At 36.5% G+C, this 22,236-nt stretch overlaps 1 protein-coding gene across 3 annotated transcripts in view; it reads right to left on the reverse strand.

Annotated features, from left to right (window-relative positions):
• Nucleotides 1–437: 437 nt before the first annotated feature.
• The window catches only part of pik3r3b (phosphoinositide-3-kinase, regulatory subunit 3b (gamma)), a 497,548-nt gene continuing 475,749 nt past the window's right edge, over nucleotides 438–22,236 (reverse strand). For all 3 annotated transcript variants that reach the window (XM_055641708.1, XM_055641710.1, XM_055641709.1), the window contains 9 exons: nucleotides 17,901–18,012; nucleotides 17,343–17,441; nucleotides 14,377–14,557; nucleotides 12,674–12,799; nucleotides 9,243–9,385; nucleotides 8,079–8,255; nucleotides 7,896–7,970; nucleotides 5,804–5,974; nucleotides 438–3,831 (listed from right to left, as the gene is read on the reverse strand). In XM_055641708.1, the coding sequence (XP_055497683.1) occupies nucleotides 3,633–3,831; nucleotides 5,804–5,974; nucleotides 7,896–7,970; nucleotides 8,079–8,255; nucleotides 9,243–9,385; nucleotides 12,674–12,799; nucleotides 14,377–14,557; nucleotides 17,343–17,441; nucleotides 17,901–18,012 (1,283 nt within the window). In that variant the 3' untranslated portion in view covers nucleotides 438–3,632. The remainder of the gene's footprint in view (nucleotides 3,832–5,803; nucleotides 5,975–7,895; nucleotides 7,971–8,078; nucleotides 8,256–9,242; nucleotides 9,386–12,673; nucleotides 12,800–14,376; nucleotides 14,558–17,342; nucleotides 17,442–17,900; nucleotides 18,013–22,236) is intronic.

Genomic DNA, 22,236 nt, shown 5'->3' on the forward strand with positions numbered 1-22,236 from the left:
TCCACTTCCATGCACCAACCACATTCCCCCCTCTCCCGCCTCCACAAAACACTCAGTGATGACTAGAAAGGTGAATTTATCAAGTTAGAACTGCAATCCTAGTAACAAACAATTCTAAGTATTCCAGTTTAAATGGTTTCATTATATGCTTTGATTATTAATTTCAAGAATCCTTGAAAATATTTTAGTTTGTTCAAAGGGAGCACCAGAATGCAACCTGCCAGGGTAAAAACATCCTAACTCACATTCCTTCCTTCACCCCTTCTTCACAAGCAATAAAGTCCAAAAGAGGTTGGTCTGTCCTTCCTTCAAAAACAGGCACAGAAAGATTGGTCTGTGCAGATGGAAAGGACAGATGAGAAAGTGGCAATGAGAAATTACAATCCTTTAAAAACGTAGATCAAGAAATATTACATATTTTAGCCCTTATACCACGATTGTTTCAAATTTAGTTTTAATTGCTGGTTGCTACACAAGTACATGAAACTTTATTTCAGTGATAAATTGAAACATTCATCTGAAAAATCAGATTAAATATTGTAATTTGAATCTTCATTCAGCACTTCAGAATTTATCTTAATTGAACTGAACACATTGCATCTGTGCTCAGATCAGTTTACATGTTATTTTGTTGGCATGATTTGTAAAATGGCATTGTAAAATGTACAAGACATTTCTCCTCATTTCCATCACTAACGAAACAACCGACTCACATTAACACCTGCATTTTGGAAAATTTCCTGCTTTCTTCATTCAGGTGTCATTTTCAATCATTGTCTTTGTTCACTGAATGAGCTGGACAGCCTGGAGAATAATGGCAGCATCAACAAACACCAAGCCTAGTTGATGAGATGCAAGATTGTTCTCCGTTTTAATTTCATTTCCTTCTCACAAGCATCCAGTGGGAATGCTATTCTACTGTGAGGATTTAGCTCTGCAGCCATGAAATGCCAACTGCGGCAAATCCACAACCTCAAAGCATAACATTTCACTAGCAGAACTAGTGCGGGTTGTATATTATTCCTATTAATGCTTATAACCACAAAGAAAAAAACTATTGTTATGTACTTCCAAGACACAGGGCATGGCAAGGAATAAACAAAATTGTACAATGGCATCCATAACAACAACACGATGAATTAACATTCTTGCAACTTCCCAAAAGGACTTTTTGATCTTCAACACTTAATAATTTGACCAAATTACCCAGATTTAGTGTTAAAACAGATTTTATCCGAAAAGAGTAAAATACAGGCTTCCACTTTAAAAAAATCTGAATATTGGCAGATACACTTTAGTTTCCAAGTGCATCTCATCTGCCATTTAAACCTCTTTCAGAAGTACTTATCAACAATCATCCACTACCGCTAATGCCATCCCCACCCCCTTCCATGAATCCAAGAAATATGTTCAACTCTATTCCAAGGTCCAACTTACACTACCAGTACGAAATAAATTCAACAGAAATATGATTGCTCAAGTACCAAAAACGATTTTTTAAGTAAGTGGGCAACAGTTAAAGTTACAGACGCACCTTTGATAAATGCTGGATAAGCACCAGCTTGTGCACAGTGAAGAGTTAAAACGCTCCATTTCTGCTAATACCTGCAGTAAAACAAGGACTCTTGCAAAATAAAATGGCAATGTTTCATTTAGTGCCATTTGCCCTCAAGACCTATGGATGCACATTCTATTCAGCTTCACTGTTAATATAAATTGATATATAGTGCATCAGGTGTCTGCAATGACAAGAAAAAAACACTACAAATGCAAATCAATTGCATCTGGGTGGCTAGAAAAAAAGAAATCCTAACCATTTAATATGTTTTGTATATTGTAAATTATCTGGGAAAAGAATCAGAAATGCAGAGAACCATGGCTCTCTCAAAATGCTGAGGCAAATTTCAGCAATTACATTTTTCATTGAGAGCCCATTGCTTTTCAGACATAACAAAAAGTAACCAAACTATGTCAGCATTGGTGCATAATGTAGCAATGGCTCAGGGGATTAAAACAGGGAAAAGAAAAAAGTGGAGAGAGTATTTAGTGTTGTAAAGAAAAACCAACTGGTGCTGGTTCTCAAAGTTTGGCAGGAGATAGGAAAAGGCAAAAAAATACTTGTAAGTATAGGAAACTGCTGATCCAGTTCCTAAAAAAGTATTTAAAGCAAATATTAGTTTCAAGAAAGACAATTATTGCAGAAATTTAGCTGCCATCTTTTTTATTATTTTGGAAAAAGATTTGTAATATGCTTTTTATTTGAATTGCACATATCTAAACAAAATGCCCAGTGCATCATGGGGCCCCGTTTCCTGACTTTCAAAATGGCATCTCAGGGAGCATGCTCAGCGAACAAGTAGTCTTCTGCTTCATTTAAAATTAAACTGTTCACAATCTACAAAGCCCAATTCCTCAAAAATTACTGGTGTATATTTCCAGCCACAATGCACAAATCTGATTCCATAAATATGAAAAGCATCCAATTCAGCTTGTGTTTTTTTAACTGGAATAGTAACTATCCACCAATCTTGTACTCGCACAACCACTCATTTAAAAAAACCCCTTTAAACAGGATCTTTCTTTGCCATCCAGAAGCATTGCAAATTTCTATTCTTGAGATATGAAACAAAAGTATTGTTTCAAGCCTTGCCCATTTCTCTCTTTAGTCTTTCTATTCACCTTTAAAGTACTTGCCTCCTTGCAGCCACGACTTGAAGCTTACTTTCTTGGTTATGCATGACTAGTCAAAGAAAAAACTGCTAAGTTTTAAAGTTATGTTAATAACATTATGCATTAGTGTTTTTATTCTTTAAAACCACTAACATTTTGGTGCAAATATGTGCGGCTGCAGACATCTGACTGAATATTAAGTGCTAAAACCAACATCAAAAGATGCCCTGGTCTTTTCATTTTGGTTATATATTTTTTGTGAAGAGTTCTAGTCACAGAAGCCATAAAATGTTCTTTATTTGTATTTCTTTTTTACTTGTACTCCAGTACATTGAAAAGCGACCCTTTGTGCAACTTTTAATTCAAATTTCACGAGATTTAACTTTCGTCAGAAGCTCTCCTGAATGCCTTTGGTCTTCTTTCACACCAAGTTCAGCGTCATCCAACGAGTGAAAGAAATCAGTTAATCTGGTCGAGTCTAGTTCAAGAAGAATATGTTGACTAAACTAAAATGTATAGAAGTCTTCTTCATACACTGGGTCTCTTGTAAGAGCTTCACTAGATGTTGCAGAGATTTGAAGTTAAGACTAACAGAGTTCTTCTTGGCTGTTCCATGAAAAAGAGAACATCTGAAAGTTGGAGAATTTTAAACTCTCAAGATGAATAGCCCAGAGCCATCAGCACCAGATTGTTTGGACTAAGGTTTCAGCCCCACACGTATGACACCAAAACAAAAACCAAAAAGAAAGAAAGTTAGATACATTTCCAGTTTTTTTGTGTTTCTCTCTGATTGAAATAAAAGCAGAAAACAGAATGTCACAGTTGGAGTTTAGGTAGCACCAGGTCACCTGAACTCTTGAGTACACCACTGTCCTGATTCACATTCTGTACTCACTGTGCAAAAGCAGCCAAGTACAATGCCTTCAGTATTCTGTAATTTTTCACAGCCAACTCTTGAACATTCATCTGCGCAGAGAGGGCATCTGACTATAAACAGGGTAAGCCAGTCTCACATTCAGAGAGTCATTGTGCTGGACCAGTGAAGTTTGTTGATAATGCAACACCAGGTCTTTAAGAGTGCTGTACAAGTTGTATGGTTCGGCAAATCCATAACCCCTCGGCGTGCTATAAATCACGCAGTGTTTCACTTCTCCATCGGCACTATAAGGGGAAGATGCAACAAGATATCAGCAAGAGAAAGTGTTCACAGCACATTTTAGTCAAGTAACTTATTCCATTCATATAATTACCAGAAAATGGCTGAAATATTTCATATATTTTGGCAACTTTTATCCCTTTCAGATTATCTTACCCCTCCCTCTACACCACTCAAGGCTTATGAGCAATTTATTGAGAATTCCAATGTTAATTTGTCGACAGAAGACACTCACTACATGGCAAGGATTAAAACTAACAGTCTCTTTGGTTCAAACACTGTCTTCCTAATTCATTTCACGATCAAGAGGTCAATATGAGTTGTTCACAGCAAAATCTCAGTGACCTGAAATTACTGAAGTCTAATTTAATGCAGAACTTGAATAGTCAGAATCAATTTGAAGATTCACCTTCCAAATCGTTAAAAGAAAACCATATCTTTGTTAACTTTATATACAAAATCATAGATTCTGCTTTAATATGTCTTTGTAGACCTAGCAATCAATAGTTTGGAATTATTCTTGTATAAATCTGTACCACAAATTAACTACAGCTACTGTTACCACAAAGTATATATGAAAGATTTCACTAGCATTTCAAAATGTCACTATCATTTCCTTTAACGTACTAGAGTTTTGTTCCCGTCATGGCAAAATCATCGGTAATTTTTTATACCATTGGTTCTTATACATATGGTTTAAATAAAAATGGGCTTTTGAGATTCCAATTTGGATATAACATTTCTTAGGAATCTGTTACTTTAATCATTTGTCTATATTTTGCAATTACCAAACAGTTTTGCTGAACATTCAAAGGTTTAGGATACAATTTAAATTCATTATTTTGCACAATTATATCTCTTTCATACGGCTGCTTTTTTGGGCAGCTACTGAAGTAATAAAAAATAATCTCTCATATAAAGTTATGCCCATGTGTTATATTGGCAACTATAAATAGAAGTTTACCATGCAGCTGGTCAAAGTGCCACCAAGGTCTTCCAACCAGAAGAAAGACTGTTTTAATTGTTTGTGGCAATAGGATTTTGGATTTTTACTGTGGTTTATTGTGAATGCAGCAGAAAGGCATTCTTTTTCAGCACAATCACCCTTCTGAAGCATATCGAACTGCTCAGTCGGTCATACAGAGTACTGGTCATGTGCCAGACCTTGCAGACAAAGCCTTCAATATATTCCTCGATACTTGTTCTGAAGTGCTGCCTTCCCATAGGATGAGCCCTGCCCTAGGTCTGGCCCCAAACTGTGGAAATTGGACGAGTGAAAATAAAATTCCAAAAACGTCTGACAGAAGGTAAAGAGATTTCTAGGAACATCATGGAAAAGAAAGCTGTACTGATACATTCTTAACATTAAGACACCTGTCTTGCATACGACTCATCTATAGCACACCTCACATAGAAAAATGCTAATGCTCTGATACCTCTCCTATGCATTCCCTTGTATCCTTCGACTGATTTTCACATCCCATCATGTCGAATGACACCTCACATCCAATTTGCATTATCTCTTCCACACCAAAACTAACAAGCTTATGCATATATCATTGTTCAGTGACTAGAATCTTGCTTTCAATGTCCCTCTTTTTCCACTGACAGTTTCAATCAGAAGCAATGTTGCTGTGCTTTTGTTCTGCCTTTAATACCACCAGATCAGCTGTTTTAACAAACCAAGAGTGACATGATTCAAGGAAACATAGGAAGATCATTGGCATGGGATGAAGGGTAGAACAGGACCTCAATAAAGACTGCCAAAGTATGAAAAAATTGCAACACATTGGCAAAAATATATCAAAAATGAATTTAGATAACAAATTGTAAATTTATAATAAAATTCTGTACATTTCCTCCGTAGCAGGACAGCCACATATGTAATTTTAATTAAAGAAAAAATCCGATCTAACATTAGTAATTTTTTGGATTTGCCAAAATAAATCCTTAATAAAAAAAGTCTAAGTTACTTACACCACAGAACAAGCGTAACAGCCTTTTTTACTGCTTTCTCTGATTAGGAAGGCACCATCTGATTTTCCTCGAAGTAAATCTTCAGCTTGTGTTCGATTAATAGCTCCTACAAACCAGGTCTTTTCATCATAGTGAGAAAGATTTTCATCTTCTTCAGTCATGAAATATGTGCTGAGGTGAAATTGTATATAACAAGTTACTTACTGAAACCTGCAGAGTGCATGTCAGTGATATTATCAATATTTTGTACCCAGATTTCAATAGCTACAAACCAAACCTAAATAGGAACCCTATCCTAATAATATTGCAGCTTTCACACTATTAAACTGGTATAATGAATAGCACACAAAGGTTTTTCCGAATAATCGAGTAACAAGCCCATTTAAATAGATCAACATGACTGAGACACAGATTTGGCTCCATTACTTAAAAAGTGAAGAGATGAAACTATCTGTCTACTGGACTTCTGAGGTATTCATGACAACACAAGCATTATTTAAATCATTAGCTTGACATTCACCATTACAAAACCAATGTATATAATCTGGATAGCATGATTAATTGCACAATTAATGATTTGCCGACAGATAGAAAAGCAGGTTTTGAATTGTGCTTTGTAAACGTAATGAGGAGCAGCACCAAATTTGGACTCCTGGAAAATAGATACTGATTCCAAAATTAGTGAAGTTTCCTACAGAACCAACAGTTTTAAATATATTTATTCTTCTCCCAATTAAAGGTGCCACAGATGGTGCCTTGCAGCGCCAGTGCTGCCTGTGTGGAGTTTGCGTGTTATCCGTGACTATGCGAGTTTCCTCCCAGTGATCTGGTTTATTTCCTCATCCAAAAGACGTAGATTTATAGGTTAATTAGCCTCTATAAATTGTCCCTAGTGTGAAGATGTGAAATTGGAACAACACAGAACAAGTCTGAATGTGTGATCGATAGCTGGCCTGGACTTGGTGGGCTGAAGAGCCTATTTCCATGCTGTGTCTTTCAATCCAGAGAGTTGTGGATCTGTGGAATTCTCTGCCACAGAAGACAGTGGAGGCCAATTTACTGGATGTTTTCAAGAGGGAGTTCAATTTAGCTCTTAGGGCTAAAGGAATCAAGGGATATGGGGGGGAAAAGCTGGAACTGGGTACTGATTTTTGATGAATAGCCATGATGATATTGAATGGCAGTGCTGAAAGGGGCCAAATAGCCTACTCCTGCAACTGTTTTTCAACGTTTCTAATTAATTCAATTAAAAAAAAATACAAAACTAGAATACTGCAAATCTGAAATAAGTGTTGGAAATACACAGCACTGCTCTTAACTCGTTTCTGATACAACATCAACCTTTTCCTAGTTGCTAACCAGGTAAATTAACGAATCACAGATTTCTATCGCACTTAAAAGCTTGATCAAAGTAGAATTTTTTACTCATAAAATGTTGAAGTCATGTTTTATTGGAAATAACTATCTCCTTCAACATGTTTGTAATGCTACTTTGGCTACATTACCACAACAAGGAAGAATCCTGGAAGCTGAATCCTAGTCACTAACACTCAGAGGAGGTTTATTTGAAAGCTGATTAATCAGTTGTTCAATTCCAAGTTAAAGTGGAAAAAATTGTACTTCTGAGGCAATACCTTTCCAAGTGCTGCACGGATACAGATTGAAAGATATTGGCATTCATAAACTAGAGGGCTTCTAAAAAAAAACAGTGGTACAGTGGCGTTGCAGTAGATCTGCTGCTTTCCAGCGCCAGAGACCCGAGTTCAATCCTAATTATGGGTACTATTTGTACGTGTTTGCACGTTCTCCCCGTGACCATGTGGCTTTTCTCCGGGTGCTCCGATTTCCTCCCACACACCTAAGACATAGTTTGTAGGTTAATTGGCTTTGTTAAAATTGTAAATTGTCCCTCGTGTGTAGGATAGCGATATTGTACGGGGTGATCGCTGGTCAGCGCAGACTCGGTGGTCAAAAGGGGCCTGTTTCCGCACTATCTCTAAAATCCAACCTTAAAGGTTGCAAGGATAATAGTAACAGTATTACTATTTCAGCTTAAAGTTTAACAAGTATTTACAAGAAAAATTACACTCACTCGTCTGTATTTTCATTTTTGATTCCTAGCCAGTCATTTATTCGTTTTTGACGTACTCCTTTGTGATTGAGCCATCTGCAAATGGACACAGTTAAAGACATAAATTGTTAATTGTTACACTCAGCCAAGTATGGCCCATCAATAAAGTAAATTCAATGTCATTTATTTTGTGTCGCTACTTACACAAGGTACTGATCCCTGATCTTTCGCAGCTGAATAAGGTCTGGCTTGATGCTGTTCATTTTCTTGTCAATCTCTCTGTTATCAGACGCTTGTTTCTTCAGATCCTGTTCCAAGCGCATCTTGCTGTCATGGATCTCCCCAAGACGAGATTTGAGTTTTTCATAATTCATCATTATCCTGGCATACAAGGGAAGGTTTGTTTCAGTTTGCACATCAGGATACTACATGAATGGTGCTAATGGTTTATATTTATTGAGTCAAACTTAATGTTATATTTAGTACTTTTCTCCTTTACAAATTCACCCTTCCTGTATCTTATAACCTGACATAGGAAATGTGTATATATTGCTCACGAAGTAGGTTTACATAGGATGCACTTTATGAAAACAAAATTATCCCAAACACCGCATGCCTTCAATATATGGCATTTTATGGTAATGTTGAAGATATTAAAGTGGAACAACAGGAGGCAGCAAGACACTATTTCCGCTTATTGGAATGTCATGGTTTAGGAAGAATAGTCTGAGATTAATGAAACTAACTCTCAGATTAGACATGGTCTCATTGAAGAGCACAACCAACAAGAGGGTCGAAAAGACTTACTCCCATTCCAGTGATTTAAGTACATTATGAAGGAGATTCCTATTGTGAAGTGAACTGATCAGCTGGATTCAGTTTCTGAATGTATCAGTTTGCTAATGTCATCAAACCAGGGGATAGTTAACAGTGGAAAAACTAGGATTAAAAGCGACAAATGCATATTGTGGAATTAATTTTAAAACAGGCAGATCTAAAATGGAATAAAAGCTGAGAAATGCATGTTCTGATGAAAAGTAATTGACTGGAGACATTAACTGTTCTCTTTTTAAAAATGCTTGGATTGGAGAGGATTTCTCATAACTTTGTATCTTATTTAGGATTTACAACAATTACAGTTTTTGTCTGAGATCCAAGAGATAGCAAGGAAGGAAGTCAATTTATGCTTCCAAGCTGAAGGGTATATTGGAAGGATGCAGGTGTGAGCATGCATGAAGGTACAGGCCATGTTGGTTAAATTACCTCCCTGTGTTGAACTTTTAAATGACGGTTAATATCAGTAGTATTCTGTGAGAGATTCACTGGGTTACTTCAATGAGTTATTATTTGAGTAAAAGCAAAACATACCGTTCAATTTCCTTCTCATTGCCTTCCCTGCGAAATCTTTCAATATATTCTTTACTGTAGCGCTCTTGAGTGTGACACTGTTCTTCAAATATTTGTATTGTTTCATTAAAGGCTTCAATTGCAGTTCTCTTCATTTGTATTTCCTGTTAAGATTCAGATCAGTTTTATGGTTAAGTGACCAATTTATCAGTTGTAAACAATGTAATAGTTTGTCCATTAACCATTGCTATTAATAAGCTTTGGTCAGCACTTCTCCGAGGGTAATCTCAATTTTCATGACGGGATAGAGTTCTCAATGCCCTGAAACCAAACAGCTCATATCACCAATACAATGCAATTTTTTTGGTGAAGGACCTAAATTTCCAGCTCATTTTGCAAACCATAGCTTAAGTGAAATGTTTAACAAGGAGAAACGAAATTTGAGAAGTTCTGTTAATGTGAAATTTATCCCACAATACAATATCACACTACTGTATCAACAGCTGTGCAATGGTTTCAATTAATAATAGACAGAGAGTGAAGTTAATTGCTATCACACGATTTCTAGATTTATACTAATGCATCAGTATTCTATCACCAGCCAAAGAGAGTTGGTGTTTGAGGACAAACTCAGTACTGTAAGAGATCAACAGGCCACTTTGAACACAAGAATGCTCGTACAAGCATAAGACAAAGCTTATCCAAGCACACTCACAATTTAACTAAAGTAAGTGCCAAAACATTCCTAATAAAAGGAAAAAGGGATTTGGGGACAAGTATATTATAATCCAATCTTTGAAGGATTTAGTAGCAATTTTTATTAAGCCAAGAATCACAAGTTAGTGAACTTCATTGAAAAAAATGTTTTTATAATGACAAGGCTGCAGAGAGTGCATTTTGAAAGACTTGGCCTCAGCACACAGCTTGAAGCAAACCACAAAGGTAGCTTGTCACCTCTTTAAAAAATCCAACCAAACATGACTAAATACATTTTAAGGTAGCAATGTTTGAAAGATGGCTCTTGAATACTCATTGGCTCTTGCAAAAAGCCAAAGGGATGATTAGCAGATCGTACAGTCCTACATATTAATTGAAAGTTGATGGCAGTATCCAAGTATGTACAGTGCTCTCCATAATGTTTGGGGACAAAAACCCATAATTTACTATTTATTTGCCTCTGTGCTCCACAATTTGAGATTTGTAATAGAAAAAAAAAATCACATGTGGTTAAAGTGCACATTGTCAGATTTTATTAAAGGGTATTTTTATACATCTTGGTTTCACCATGCAGAAATTACAGCTGTGTTTATACATAGTCCACCCCATTTAAGGCATCATAATGTTTGGGACACATGGATTCACAGGTGTTTGTAATTGCTCGGGTGTGTTTAATTGCCTCCTTCATGCAGTTACAAGAGAGCTTTGAGCACCTAGTCTTTCCATCACCTTTGGAAACTTCTATTGCATTTTATCAACATGAGGACCAAAATTGTGCCAATTAAAGTCAAAGAAGCCTTTATGAGACTGAGAAACAAGAATAAAACTGTTAGAGACATCAGCCAAACCTTAGACTTACCAAAATCAACTGTTTGGGACATCATTAAGAAAAAAGAGAACACTGGTGAGCTTAGGGACTGGCAGGCCAAGGAAGACCTCCACAGCTGATGACAGAAGAATTCTCTCAATAATAAAGAAAAATCCCCAAACACCTGTCCAACAGATCAGAAACACGCTTCAGAAGTCAGGTGTGGATTTGTCAATGGCCACTGAAGACTTCATGAACAGAAATACAGAGGCTACACTGCAAGATGCAAGCCACTGGTTAACTGCAAAAATAGGATGGCCAGGTTACAGTTTGCCAAGAAGTACTTAAAAGAGCAACCACTGTTCTGGAAAATGGTCTTGTGGACAGATGAGACGAAGATTAACTTATATCAGAGTTATGGCAAGAGCAAAGTATGGAGGAGAGAAGGAACTGCCCAAAATCCAAAGCATACCATCTCATCTGTTTCAAAGCTAAAAAATGGTCAATTCCTCAGAGGCCAAGTCAATCGTCCGATCTGAACCCAATTGAGCATGCCTTTTATATACTGGAGAGAAAACTGAAGGGAACTAGTCCCCAAAAACAAGCACAAAAAAAGATGGCTGCAATACAGGCCTGGCAGAGCATCACCAGAGAAGACACCCAGCAACTGGTGATGTCCATGAATCGCAGACTTCAAGCAGTCATTGCATGCAAAGAATATGCAACAAAATACTAAACATGACTACTTTCATTTACATGACTTTGCTGCATCCCAAACATTATGGTGCTCTGAAATGGGGAGACTATGTACAAACACTGCAGTACTTTCTACATGGTGGAACCAAAATGTATAAAAATGGCCTTCATTAAAATCTGACAATGTGCACTTTAACCATATGTGATTTTATTTCTATTACAAATCTCAAATTGTGGAGTACAGAGGCAAATAAATAAATGATGGATCTTTGTCCCAAACATTATGGAGGGCACTGCAAACCATCATGTATTCCTGTAATTACCAGTATTAACTACCCAAGCTAAAGTAATTTCCATATTGCAAAAGAAATTTAAAAAGCCCATTGAATAATCAACCTTAAGCAATCGTTAAAATATTTTATAATTTTCTCCAGAAGAACTTCCGATAACACCCTGAAAAAAACCCAACAAAAATATCCTATTCCCGTTGCTCAGCCCTGCACTGCTTTCGCCTTCCCCCATTTGCCTCAGTCTTTATAAATACATCAAACTCAGTGTTAGCCATGGCTTAGCAGCTGGGACACTTGGCAAGTTGGGAGATTCCAGATTTAAGTTAGAATTTATAGACCCGCATACCAAAAACTACGATGAGACACGCTGCCATATTGAGGCATAACTGCAGAATTGAAAGGCCTGCTTTCACAACTTAAAAATGAAGCCCTGTATGCTCTCTCATAAGAAAGTAGTAATCCCCAGCATTTCTAGCCAACATTTCACCCTTATCCTGATTATCTGACCATTAGATTGCTGGTTATGGAACTTACTGTATGCAACTGCCTACTGCATTGGCTATGTTGCAACCAAAACCACACACTCGATAAAATCATGTTGTCAAGTGCTTTGGGATGCCCTAAAAGTGAATGAAGAAACTTAAATTATAAATTCAAGTTCAATTATAAATTCATGTCTCTTCAGTTAGCCTAGCAGGTTATCTACAGTGTATCATTGCTGGATGCTTAGGTCCACAAGATCGGATTAAAAGATGGCAAATAATATTTCAATAGAAGAAAGTCAAACCAGGTATTTGAGATTATAACACAATTCAGTAGAGATGAGTCTGAAAAAGGGTCTCGACCAAAAACATCACCCATTCCTTCTCTCCAGAGATGCTGCCTAAGTTACTCCAGCTTTTTGTGTCTATCTTCGGTTTAAATCAGCTTCCTGCACATACCTGTGACGTCCTTGTGTATTCTTCATAAAGCCGGTCATATTCTTTACTCTTATCCTGATATTGGTTATGGTATTCCTGCAGTTTTTTACCAACAGCATCAATATTATCTTCTTTCACCACCTGATCCTGTTAATAAAGTGAACCGCACATAAACTAACTATATTCTCACCACCATTTGTTTCATTATGATGACTGCTAAAATTACACAAAATAATTTGTTATATTACCAAAGTTTTCAATCTGCAAAAGGCAATTGGCTTTTCAACATTCACTGAATATAATAAACACAACATTATATATTATGACGTGCAGATAAAATCTTTCTGCACAAGACTGGTATTCCAGGACAGCAGTCGATACAGATTCTGCACCAAATAATCAGCAAGAGAGGCAGACCTCATGCAGCACCCGAGGCATCAGATTCACTTACTATTAAATATTTGGTATGACAGATTGATCTGTCATTATATTACTTTGACTGCATGAATTTTTAATGGACTGCCTTTTAAATGGTAGACTGTCCTGTTACAGTAACCGCTCTTAGGATATAGCACTCTCACTGCGCAACTCCCCAGAGAAACTGCAGCAGGAGTAGATCAATCACTCTGTCCATTGGCCTGATGAGAGTGCTTCACTATTCAATAAGATCATGCCAATAGTATTTCCATATGAAGTGATTCTCTGTATCCAAATGTAAAATTCTCCACATCACTCTTGGATCAAGTATTTTAAAGATTTACTGAGACATTCCAGATTGTCCAGTTAAAGCCAGCACTCTCGCTGATCTGAATCTGCCAAGCTCCCAAGCATTTGAAATGTTTGAGAGATTACCTTCTAAATTCTGGGCAAAAATAAGCATCTCCAAAGGAAAATGCACCCTCCTACACCTCATCTCAGGTATCAACCTGCATTGTGTTCCTCCTAGGATATCCTTCCTTGGGTAAGGAGTCGACAACTTTTCACAACATAGTGAGGGCCTATTTAATATTCTTTTGCACTTGTACTAAAATCAGTATGTAATGAGAGCAAAAATCATTGCCTTCTTAATTAATTGCTACCCTTCCATTTTAACTTTGATTCATGTCCAAGAACAATCTGGATATTCTAAGTGTCAACATTTCCCAGTCTGTTGGAAAACTTAATTTTTTCTGCTGAAATGCACCATTTTCTAAGTCGTATTAAATGTAATCTGCCTTTTATTTTCATATTTAACATCCATTTGGAGCAAATGGTACTCATAGTACCATTCCTTCAGTTTAATACTGAGAGTATATCTGGTTACATTACATCATTGACCATCATTGAAGTTATTGATAGAGATTGTAAATAACTGAGGTTTACCAATAATTCAAACGTATTTATCTGAAAATGAGCTTTTTATATCCATTTAGTGTCTCAGATTCTTAATTCAGGTTTGTAGGATTGAAGAGAAATTATTTTGTCAAAAGGCATTTTATCAAATGCCTTTTGAAAATTCAAATACATCAAATCTCATACACGCCTTAATAAGTTCCAACCGAAAATAATTCTCAGAACAGAGATGATTTGTCTTTATAAACAAGTGCCTACCATGTCCAACCATATGGTTTATTGCCAAACATTCCAATACCACATTTCTAACAATAGATTCTAACAATAGATTAACATTGCACCACACCTGGAGATCTAACATTAAATACAAGAAATATAAAAACTTGATTTACCTGCTGGAACTTAGATATTGGATACATTAACTTAACATCTAGCTTTGGGTTGTACTGGGCAAGGGACTCATGTCTGTAATGGTTAATAAGTTCCACAACAGAGTTAAAAGTGAGTGGGTCAGAGAAACCATATTTTCCATCTCGATGGTATATTTTGATTAGCTTGTTATTGCCTCCTTTCCTATAATAAAGAGACAAGAAAGAAAATTGATAGCCATTTGAGAAACTATACACAGACATGTGTCAAAGAGTTGCAATTAAACTCAAAAAGGTTCTTCTGGTGTTTTTTGTTTTAAATAGTCAGGCAAATTAATACAACAAACTAAAATGCAGCTGAGCAGCTTTGGTGGTAGAATACTGGACTATGACATGAAGCTACAACTTCAACTCCAATCTTCTTTTCAAATCTGTTTAACAATTTGCTTCTACTTTTTTTTTTTAAAAGATCATGGAACTTGATGAAAGCAACCCAAAAATAGAAACGGCAACTTATAGTACACATAATATATACATCTTGAGTTGTCAAATGCAGTGTCAAATGCACTGATTATCTAAAAGGTTTTAATGTTTTTATGTCCTGGTGCTGAAAATCAAAGACAATGGTTCCATAGAGAAAGCACGGCAATTATTAATGGCAATTTGCTTTTCACTCAAGGACAGGATGATACTGACTACTACATCTCAAAGTGTTGTAAATTTCAATACCATGTTCAGAGTATCCCCAGATTCATGGGATATTCCCTTTCCTTAGAGCATTCCACCATGTTAGAACAGCAACATAAGCTTGGGGCTTTACAACTGAGGTTGGTTGGCCATTGTCATTTCATGCACCCAAGTTCAAGTCAAATAAATTATTTTGGGTTTCATTAGATGTGTGTTAAACTAGGGATTGAGTAGTGAAGCAACTTGTCCACGGTATTTTAACCAAAGTAGACGTTTAATTAACTATTCTATCCAGTGTAATTCCTTGGGGGGGGGGGGGGGGGGAGACATTTCCAATACAAGAGAGCAAGATATTTGCCTCTGCAATCATTTACAGCAAGCCTATCCCATATCCATCATTCGTATACTTTGAGAATTAGAACTTCCCTTAACAGTAGACACAATTTGATCATAGAATGTGTGCTGTCAATGACAAGGCCAGCAATTAATACTAAATCCCAACAATGCTTAAACGGAGTGGCTGGCTAGGCCATTACAGAGTTATATTGTTGCAAGTGTGGAGTTTCATTGGTAAGAATTGGGTGGTCACAACTCTTACTGAAACAACTCTGGTCCATCGTCACGTGGGAAATGCAAGCAGATTTGAAGCAGCTGGAAATTTATGACACTACCTTGTTGATTAAAAAAAAAGTGCTCACGGAGTTAAAAACTGATGATATTGTGACCCACTGCACCAAAATTGACTGTTAATATTTATGGTAGAGCATTGATCAAGGAGAAAGGCAACTAATGTCTTTAGAAACATTACACAAATTAGTGCAGTTAGAAGTTAAATGGACAAAAGACTAAATCCTTTGGACACTTCTTGTGCATGTAGGTATGTTACAAAACCTACCTGAATCGTCATTAGGAATCTGCCCTCAGCCATGTCGGCGATTTTGGCGCTGTTTGGAGGGGGCGGGTTTTAAACGCGATTTTTACTACGCTGTACTAATCGCACATGTTCAGCCCAGTAAATCATTAACGAAAAATCGCTGCAAGATCCGGTCGCAAAAGGTATTATTAGTTTTATAGGCCTCGATAATATAGTTCTAATAGTTTTAAAATTACTCTCTGATTCCGCAACCTCTCGCAGCCCCAGGGTTTTATAAAGCAAACAATTAAAGGTATGTACCTTATTTTTACATTAAATGGGGCATATATATAACCCTATATATCAAGTTATCTATAGCGAGTGGTTCATTTTGGGCTTTTTATATCCCGCAGTATTTTTCTCGGCATTTGAGGGCACTAATCCAGCGCTATGTCAACATTCTAAACCAGCGCGTTCCACATGAACCCACTAGAAAGCCGATTTAAATGGGCATTTATTTACAGCAATTGAACACTAAATTCCTTCCATTTGGCCTATAAATTAATGTAAATTAGATATAAAAATCATGTTATATTGTGAATTATTTGTGAATAATCTTTGGACACTTAGGCTATTTAAAAATGTTAATCTTTCCTTAAGAAATGGGCGTTTGACTATCCAAGATCACAGCTTTTTTGTAATGTCCATTGAAAATCAATAGGGAACAAGATGCTAATTTCCGAGTATGAAAAATGGTCATAACTTTTTTAATACTTGAGATATGAAAGTGAATTTGGTGTCAAATTAAACTTATTGTTATGCTTTATCTGATGGGATAAATTGCAGACTTGATTTTTTAAATCTCAAAATTTTGTAACATTGCTAGTGCATGGATTCTTATTTGAAGGCAACATAAAAATAAAAGATTTAACAGTAGACTGGCTGCATTAATAAATCAAGCAGTAGTTTGTGCAATTTCAAGAACGATATAGAAACAAAATACATTTTGACGAGGCAATTTGTGAATTTTAAAATGTAATGAGGATACTTTGTGGCAAGCAACAAAGATGACAGCTTCAACTTTCCCAATATTTAATTGGGATAAACTTCCCCCCTCCCCCACCCCCCTATTCTTGACTCTTGCAAAAGACTGTAGAGGCAAATAGTCAACTAAGTTGAATTAGAATTGATAATTTATAAGAAGTTACTTATTATTTCCTTGGAGGTTTTTGTACAGATGTAGCACAAGGATGTGCGTAGGTGGTGTGCTGAAAATTGAAAGATCTCTCTGTACCATTTACATGTCACTTGCTGATAAGTGAATTACAAAAGGCAGAGTAGAATTTTTAAATCCATTAATTGAAATCCAGAAACTATGCTTAGTGAAAGATGTAAAAAGCTCTTGAATTTTGCCAGATAACATTTCATTGTTCTCCAAATTATTTTATACCTGAGGGTCAAAGTATAGTCTCCCTGCATCTTGGTAGAAGCATCCCGCACTAGGAATGTACCATCTGGCATGTCACGCAACTTGTCATTCACTTCTTCCCTGTGGATTTAAAAGTGGAGGGATTAGAAGGTTCCAAAGGAGGTCACTTTTAAATGCAAGCTACCACAACCAAAACTCAATTTGCTATGCTAACACTATAACACGACTAGCAACTCTATTCTGAATACCTTTTTGTGCACATTTTAATTATGCGAAGCTACTCCAACAGCATTTAAAGGTGATAAAATTCATCTTTGTGCCTTTTCCATTTCCTATTCAAGAACATTCTGATTTTTCATTGGGTTTCTTGCTGATATGCTTATAGGCATATTATGAGATTTTTTTTTTAAGCCATGAAGCTAAAGCTAAACAGTGCACACATCTAATTTTGCATTTCTGTTAAATAGTAGTTGTAGGGGAAGCAAATTAATTTTGTGGAGGCTATTAATTAGCTAGTAAGTGGCTTTTGTTAAGCAAACATTGCAGTTCAAATGCAATAGGCACAACAAATATACCCACCTAGATATGTCCCCCCAGTACCATTCAGCATCTTGTAGAGATATGCTTCCACTATCTTTGATTCCATTGGCAGATAATGACATCATGGGTTTAGGTGGCTTTGGAGGAAGAGCTGCAAGCAATAAAAAGAAGCATTGATGTAGGAACAGTACAATGTTTGCAACACAATGAAATAACTATTTCTGAAAGGTTAGAGAATAATCAGGACTTCATAATTTACACAAGATATACTTATACTCTAGGTGTTGGCTTGTTCATAGCTATCTGAGATATTCTATTGTATTTTATTAATTTCTCATATGCAACATTCTACAAACTAGTTTAGAAGCTTACCACCCAAACAAATAATTGACATACATTTTAAATGAATAATGAACTGACGTGGCAGTATTGGCAGATGCAACAAGCTTTATTTGCCGCACTGCAAGAGGTTTACAGAGCTGAATTTTCAAAAAAAGTCAGTGAAAATAATATGATTATGACCCAATGTGATTTATCAGTACCGGATTTACCAATGAAAAAGTATCTCTGAAGTTTTTGTATAATTTGCTTCTGGTTGTAAAATGATAAGGAAATCCTTTGTAGATCTCACTATATTTATTTTCTCCACAAAAAAAGACAAATATAAATAGAACAAATTATTACATTGTCTGGCTGTATAGTGGAATGCAGGGTTAAGCAATTGAATCTCCTTGCACACTTCAGACAATTCTAACGGGCAGAGCTTGGTGCCTCGAGTGCCATGAAGATCCAACTGGTACAAGCTATTCCAAACCTAAAGAGCAAATTAGAAGTGCTTGGGCTTTATTTATCCATTCATTTCTTTTGGAGGATATTGTGATGGAAAAATTTGATATGACCCACACTACAAGCAATGTATGTTGAGTGAGAGAAGGAGCTACCTACATTCAATTTATCTGAATTTGTTGATTACATAATTGTGTGGTATGGTAAATTATACAGTTGACAGCATAAAGTTTCAATAGATTATTGATAGTTTTTACGCACATGCACAGTTGATCTAAATGACAAGCAACTTATGAACAGAACAGTTAAAGACTAACTTTTCTACGAAAATGGGGGAGAAACATGTTAAAAAATATTAAAATAGCCAATTGAATTATCTTGTCTTTATCTCAAAAGGAATGGAACATTACAGCTGCAAACATTGCAGTCAGGTGAATATTGCTCCAAATAGATTTCATCAGCAGGACTATACTCAGAACAGAGTACCAACTGAAAATTAATATATTAATCTGGGAGAGGGCATAACAAACTCACCTCAAAGGATTAAAAGGATTAAATTGTATGGGCAGGCTGCATAAACAAGACTCGTATTTCTTTGAGCATGGAAGATTAAAGGGTCAATTAACAGAAGTATTAAAGATGACTGAATGATTTGACATAAAAATAATATTTTCTCTGATGAACAAGGCCAGGGAAAAATAGCATAACCTTAAAAAATGCTAGATCAATGGGTGAAGAAAGCCCAGAATTCTTTCCAACCAACACCAAAACTGCCACACCTCGACCAAACACACCCTGTAGTCAAATGGAAAATGTAAATCTGGATGATAGATATGTGCACATACTAAGGGTTATACACACAGTTCATCCAGATGAAATTAAGATAAAGACTAGGCACTATGTAACTATTTGGCGAGAACGATAGAAGGTCTATTGCTGTAAATATGTGAAGGAAGTGTTCAACCAACTTGGATCAGATGCTAGATTTCATAACTTCAAGATTAAACACCAAACTCAAATTATCCAAATTTCCTTCCTTCAAATTTTTTTTAGAAACATAGAAAATAGGTGCAAGAGGAGGTCATTCCGCCCTTCGAGCCAGCACCGCCATTCATTGTGATCATGGCTGATCGTCCCCAATCAATAACTTGTCCCTGCCTTCTCCCCATATCCCTTGATTCCACTAGCCCCTAGAGCTCTATCTAACTCTCTCTTAAATCCATCTAGTGATTTGGCCTCCACAACCCTCTGTGGCAGGGAATTACTCATGTTTATTTAAAAATCAGTCTTTTGAAAAGAAATTCCTTGTAGGCCTTCCCTTAGCTACGAAAATGATGACTAGCAAACATGGACTAGTTTGAAATATTGGAAATATAATAGTATAAGTTGCATTTTAATGCTTAAGCAAGCTATACAGAAACATGATATTTTATCTGTCAAGGCTTAAAAACTTAAGAGAATTGTTTACATTTAGAATTTGGGAAGCAGGTTGAAACATGAAATTTGTGAAGAGTTTGCCCTCAAACAATTAATATGCCAAATTGGAGATACAAGTGACTTCAAGCACTGGAATCACAAAAAACAAAACTTTTTGCTTAAAATGCTAAATTGTGTTATTTTTCATAATCACCATTTTAGGATCGGCTATTCGAAAAGATCTTTTTATTTAAAATCTTTAATCACATGACATTTTTCTTTCATTGTGCACTGCAGGACATTACTCACACTTGATAGGAAAGTTCTACTGGAATACTTAAAATTTTGTGTTCTAAATCTAAGCATTTCAGGGAACTGAAAAACTAATCACAATGTCTAAAGGTAAATTTTTATTGTTCGATTTTCCAAGCTCACTTTCTGTTATCTGCATTTTAATAACAATCCCAACACGTGAATAGCTCTTTTACTATGAGACATCCTTCCATGAAATTGAACAAGGGTTGTGAGAAGCCATGGTGATATTCAGCCTGGAACTCCATTCCCCATGAATCTTTCTGTAGGTTGTTTAACTCTTAGACAGTTCCCTCAGGGTTCCAAGACATAACATTCCATTTAACAAGCTTTCCAAAAACTGACCAAATTTATCTGATAAAAGAGTGCTACACATCACCAGGCACTAACACCAAACAAACTCATTATTTTTGTGGACTGTTGTAAAATGTTAAAACTGCATAGTAGGCTATTAAATCCGGCAAAATAAAAAACACTTTATTGGCAGTTTTACTGGGTGGCGGTTGGAAGAGGTCCAGAAATCTCTAGTTTAACCCCCAAAAAAAGTTTAAATTCCAATTTGCTCAAATGACCTTTAATGTGAAATACTGCAAGGGGAATGCGATCAAAATTTGAGGTGGGTGTTAAAGCACAAAATAATAATCGATTTGTTGTTAGAGATATAGGGACAGCAAAGATGTTTAGTCCAGAAATATTTGTTAGCTTAGAGAAGTCAACATGAGAATTTTGTTGGAACATATTTATGGACCTTTCACCTGCTGAACACAACCTTGGGAGCCATATTTGAAAAATCATCTATCAAATGTGATGACAAAACCAAAATGCACCCATTAATCTAGTTCTTGCATGATGTTCCACCCTTCCTCAATTTCCATGTATTTCTTCCCACCATACTTTTTCATTGAAGTTAACCTCTGGATGGTTCCTCAGTCAGTTCACCATTATGCTCTTCACATCAAACGTATTATGCCCGTCCCACTTAGGAAACCTGAACGGAAACCTCTGGAGACTTTGCGCCCCACCCAAGGTTTCCGTGCGGTTGCAGGTAGTGGAAGCAGGTAGGGAGATTGACAAAAACCTCCGGGAACTGCACGGAAACCTTGGGTGGGGCACAAAGTCTCCAGAGGTTTCCGTTCAGGTTTCCTAAATGCGACAGGGGCATTACACTGACACCAAGACTGTCCTCTAAAAGCGTGGCAATCACTGGACAGAGATCGCTTGTGATCACCATCTGATTTTTTTTTTCCTCTTTGGTTAAGGCTCCATTTTCATTTGCAGTATGTTACCAATGGCTGGGATTAATTACCATAGTCATTGTACGTTGGGCCATTCCTTTTCCTGTTTGCAGATGACAGCAAAATTGAGGGTAAAGTGAATAGTGAAGGCTATCTAAGATTAGAACAGGATCTAGATAAACTGGCGGATGTGGGCCAAGAAATGGCAAATGGAATTTAACTTCAACAAACGAAAGTTATAGCATTTTGTAAAGTTAAACAAGGGCATGTCTTGCAGTTAATGGTAGAAACATAGACACAGAAACATAGAAAATAGGTGCAGGAGTAGGCCATTCGGCTCTTCGAGTCTGCACCGCCATTCAATATGATCATGGCTGATCATCCAACTCAGTATCCTGTACCTGCCTTCTCTCCATACCCCCTGATACCTTTGGCCACATCTAACTCCCTCTTAAATATAGCCAATGAACTGGCCTCAACTACCTTCTGTGGCAGAGAATTCCAGAGATTCACCACTGTGTGAAAAATGTTTTTCTCATCTCGGTCCTAAAAGATTTCCCCCTTATCCTTAAACTGTGACCCCTAGACGGTGCTGTAGATCAGAGATAACACAAGATAGGGGTTAT

Source organism: Leucoraja erinacea, chromosome 10 (assembly GCF_028641065.1).
Source record: "Leucoraja erinacea ecotype New England chromosome 10, Leri_hhj_1, whole genome shotgun sequence".
Taxonomy (NCBI): Eukaryota; Metazoa; Chordata; class Chondrichthyes; order Rajiformes; family Rajidae; genus Leucoraja; species Leucoraja erinaceus.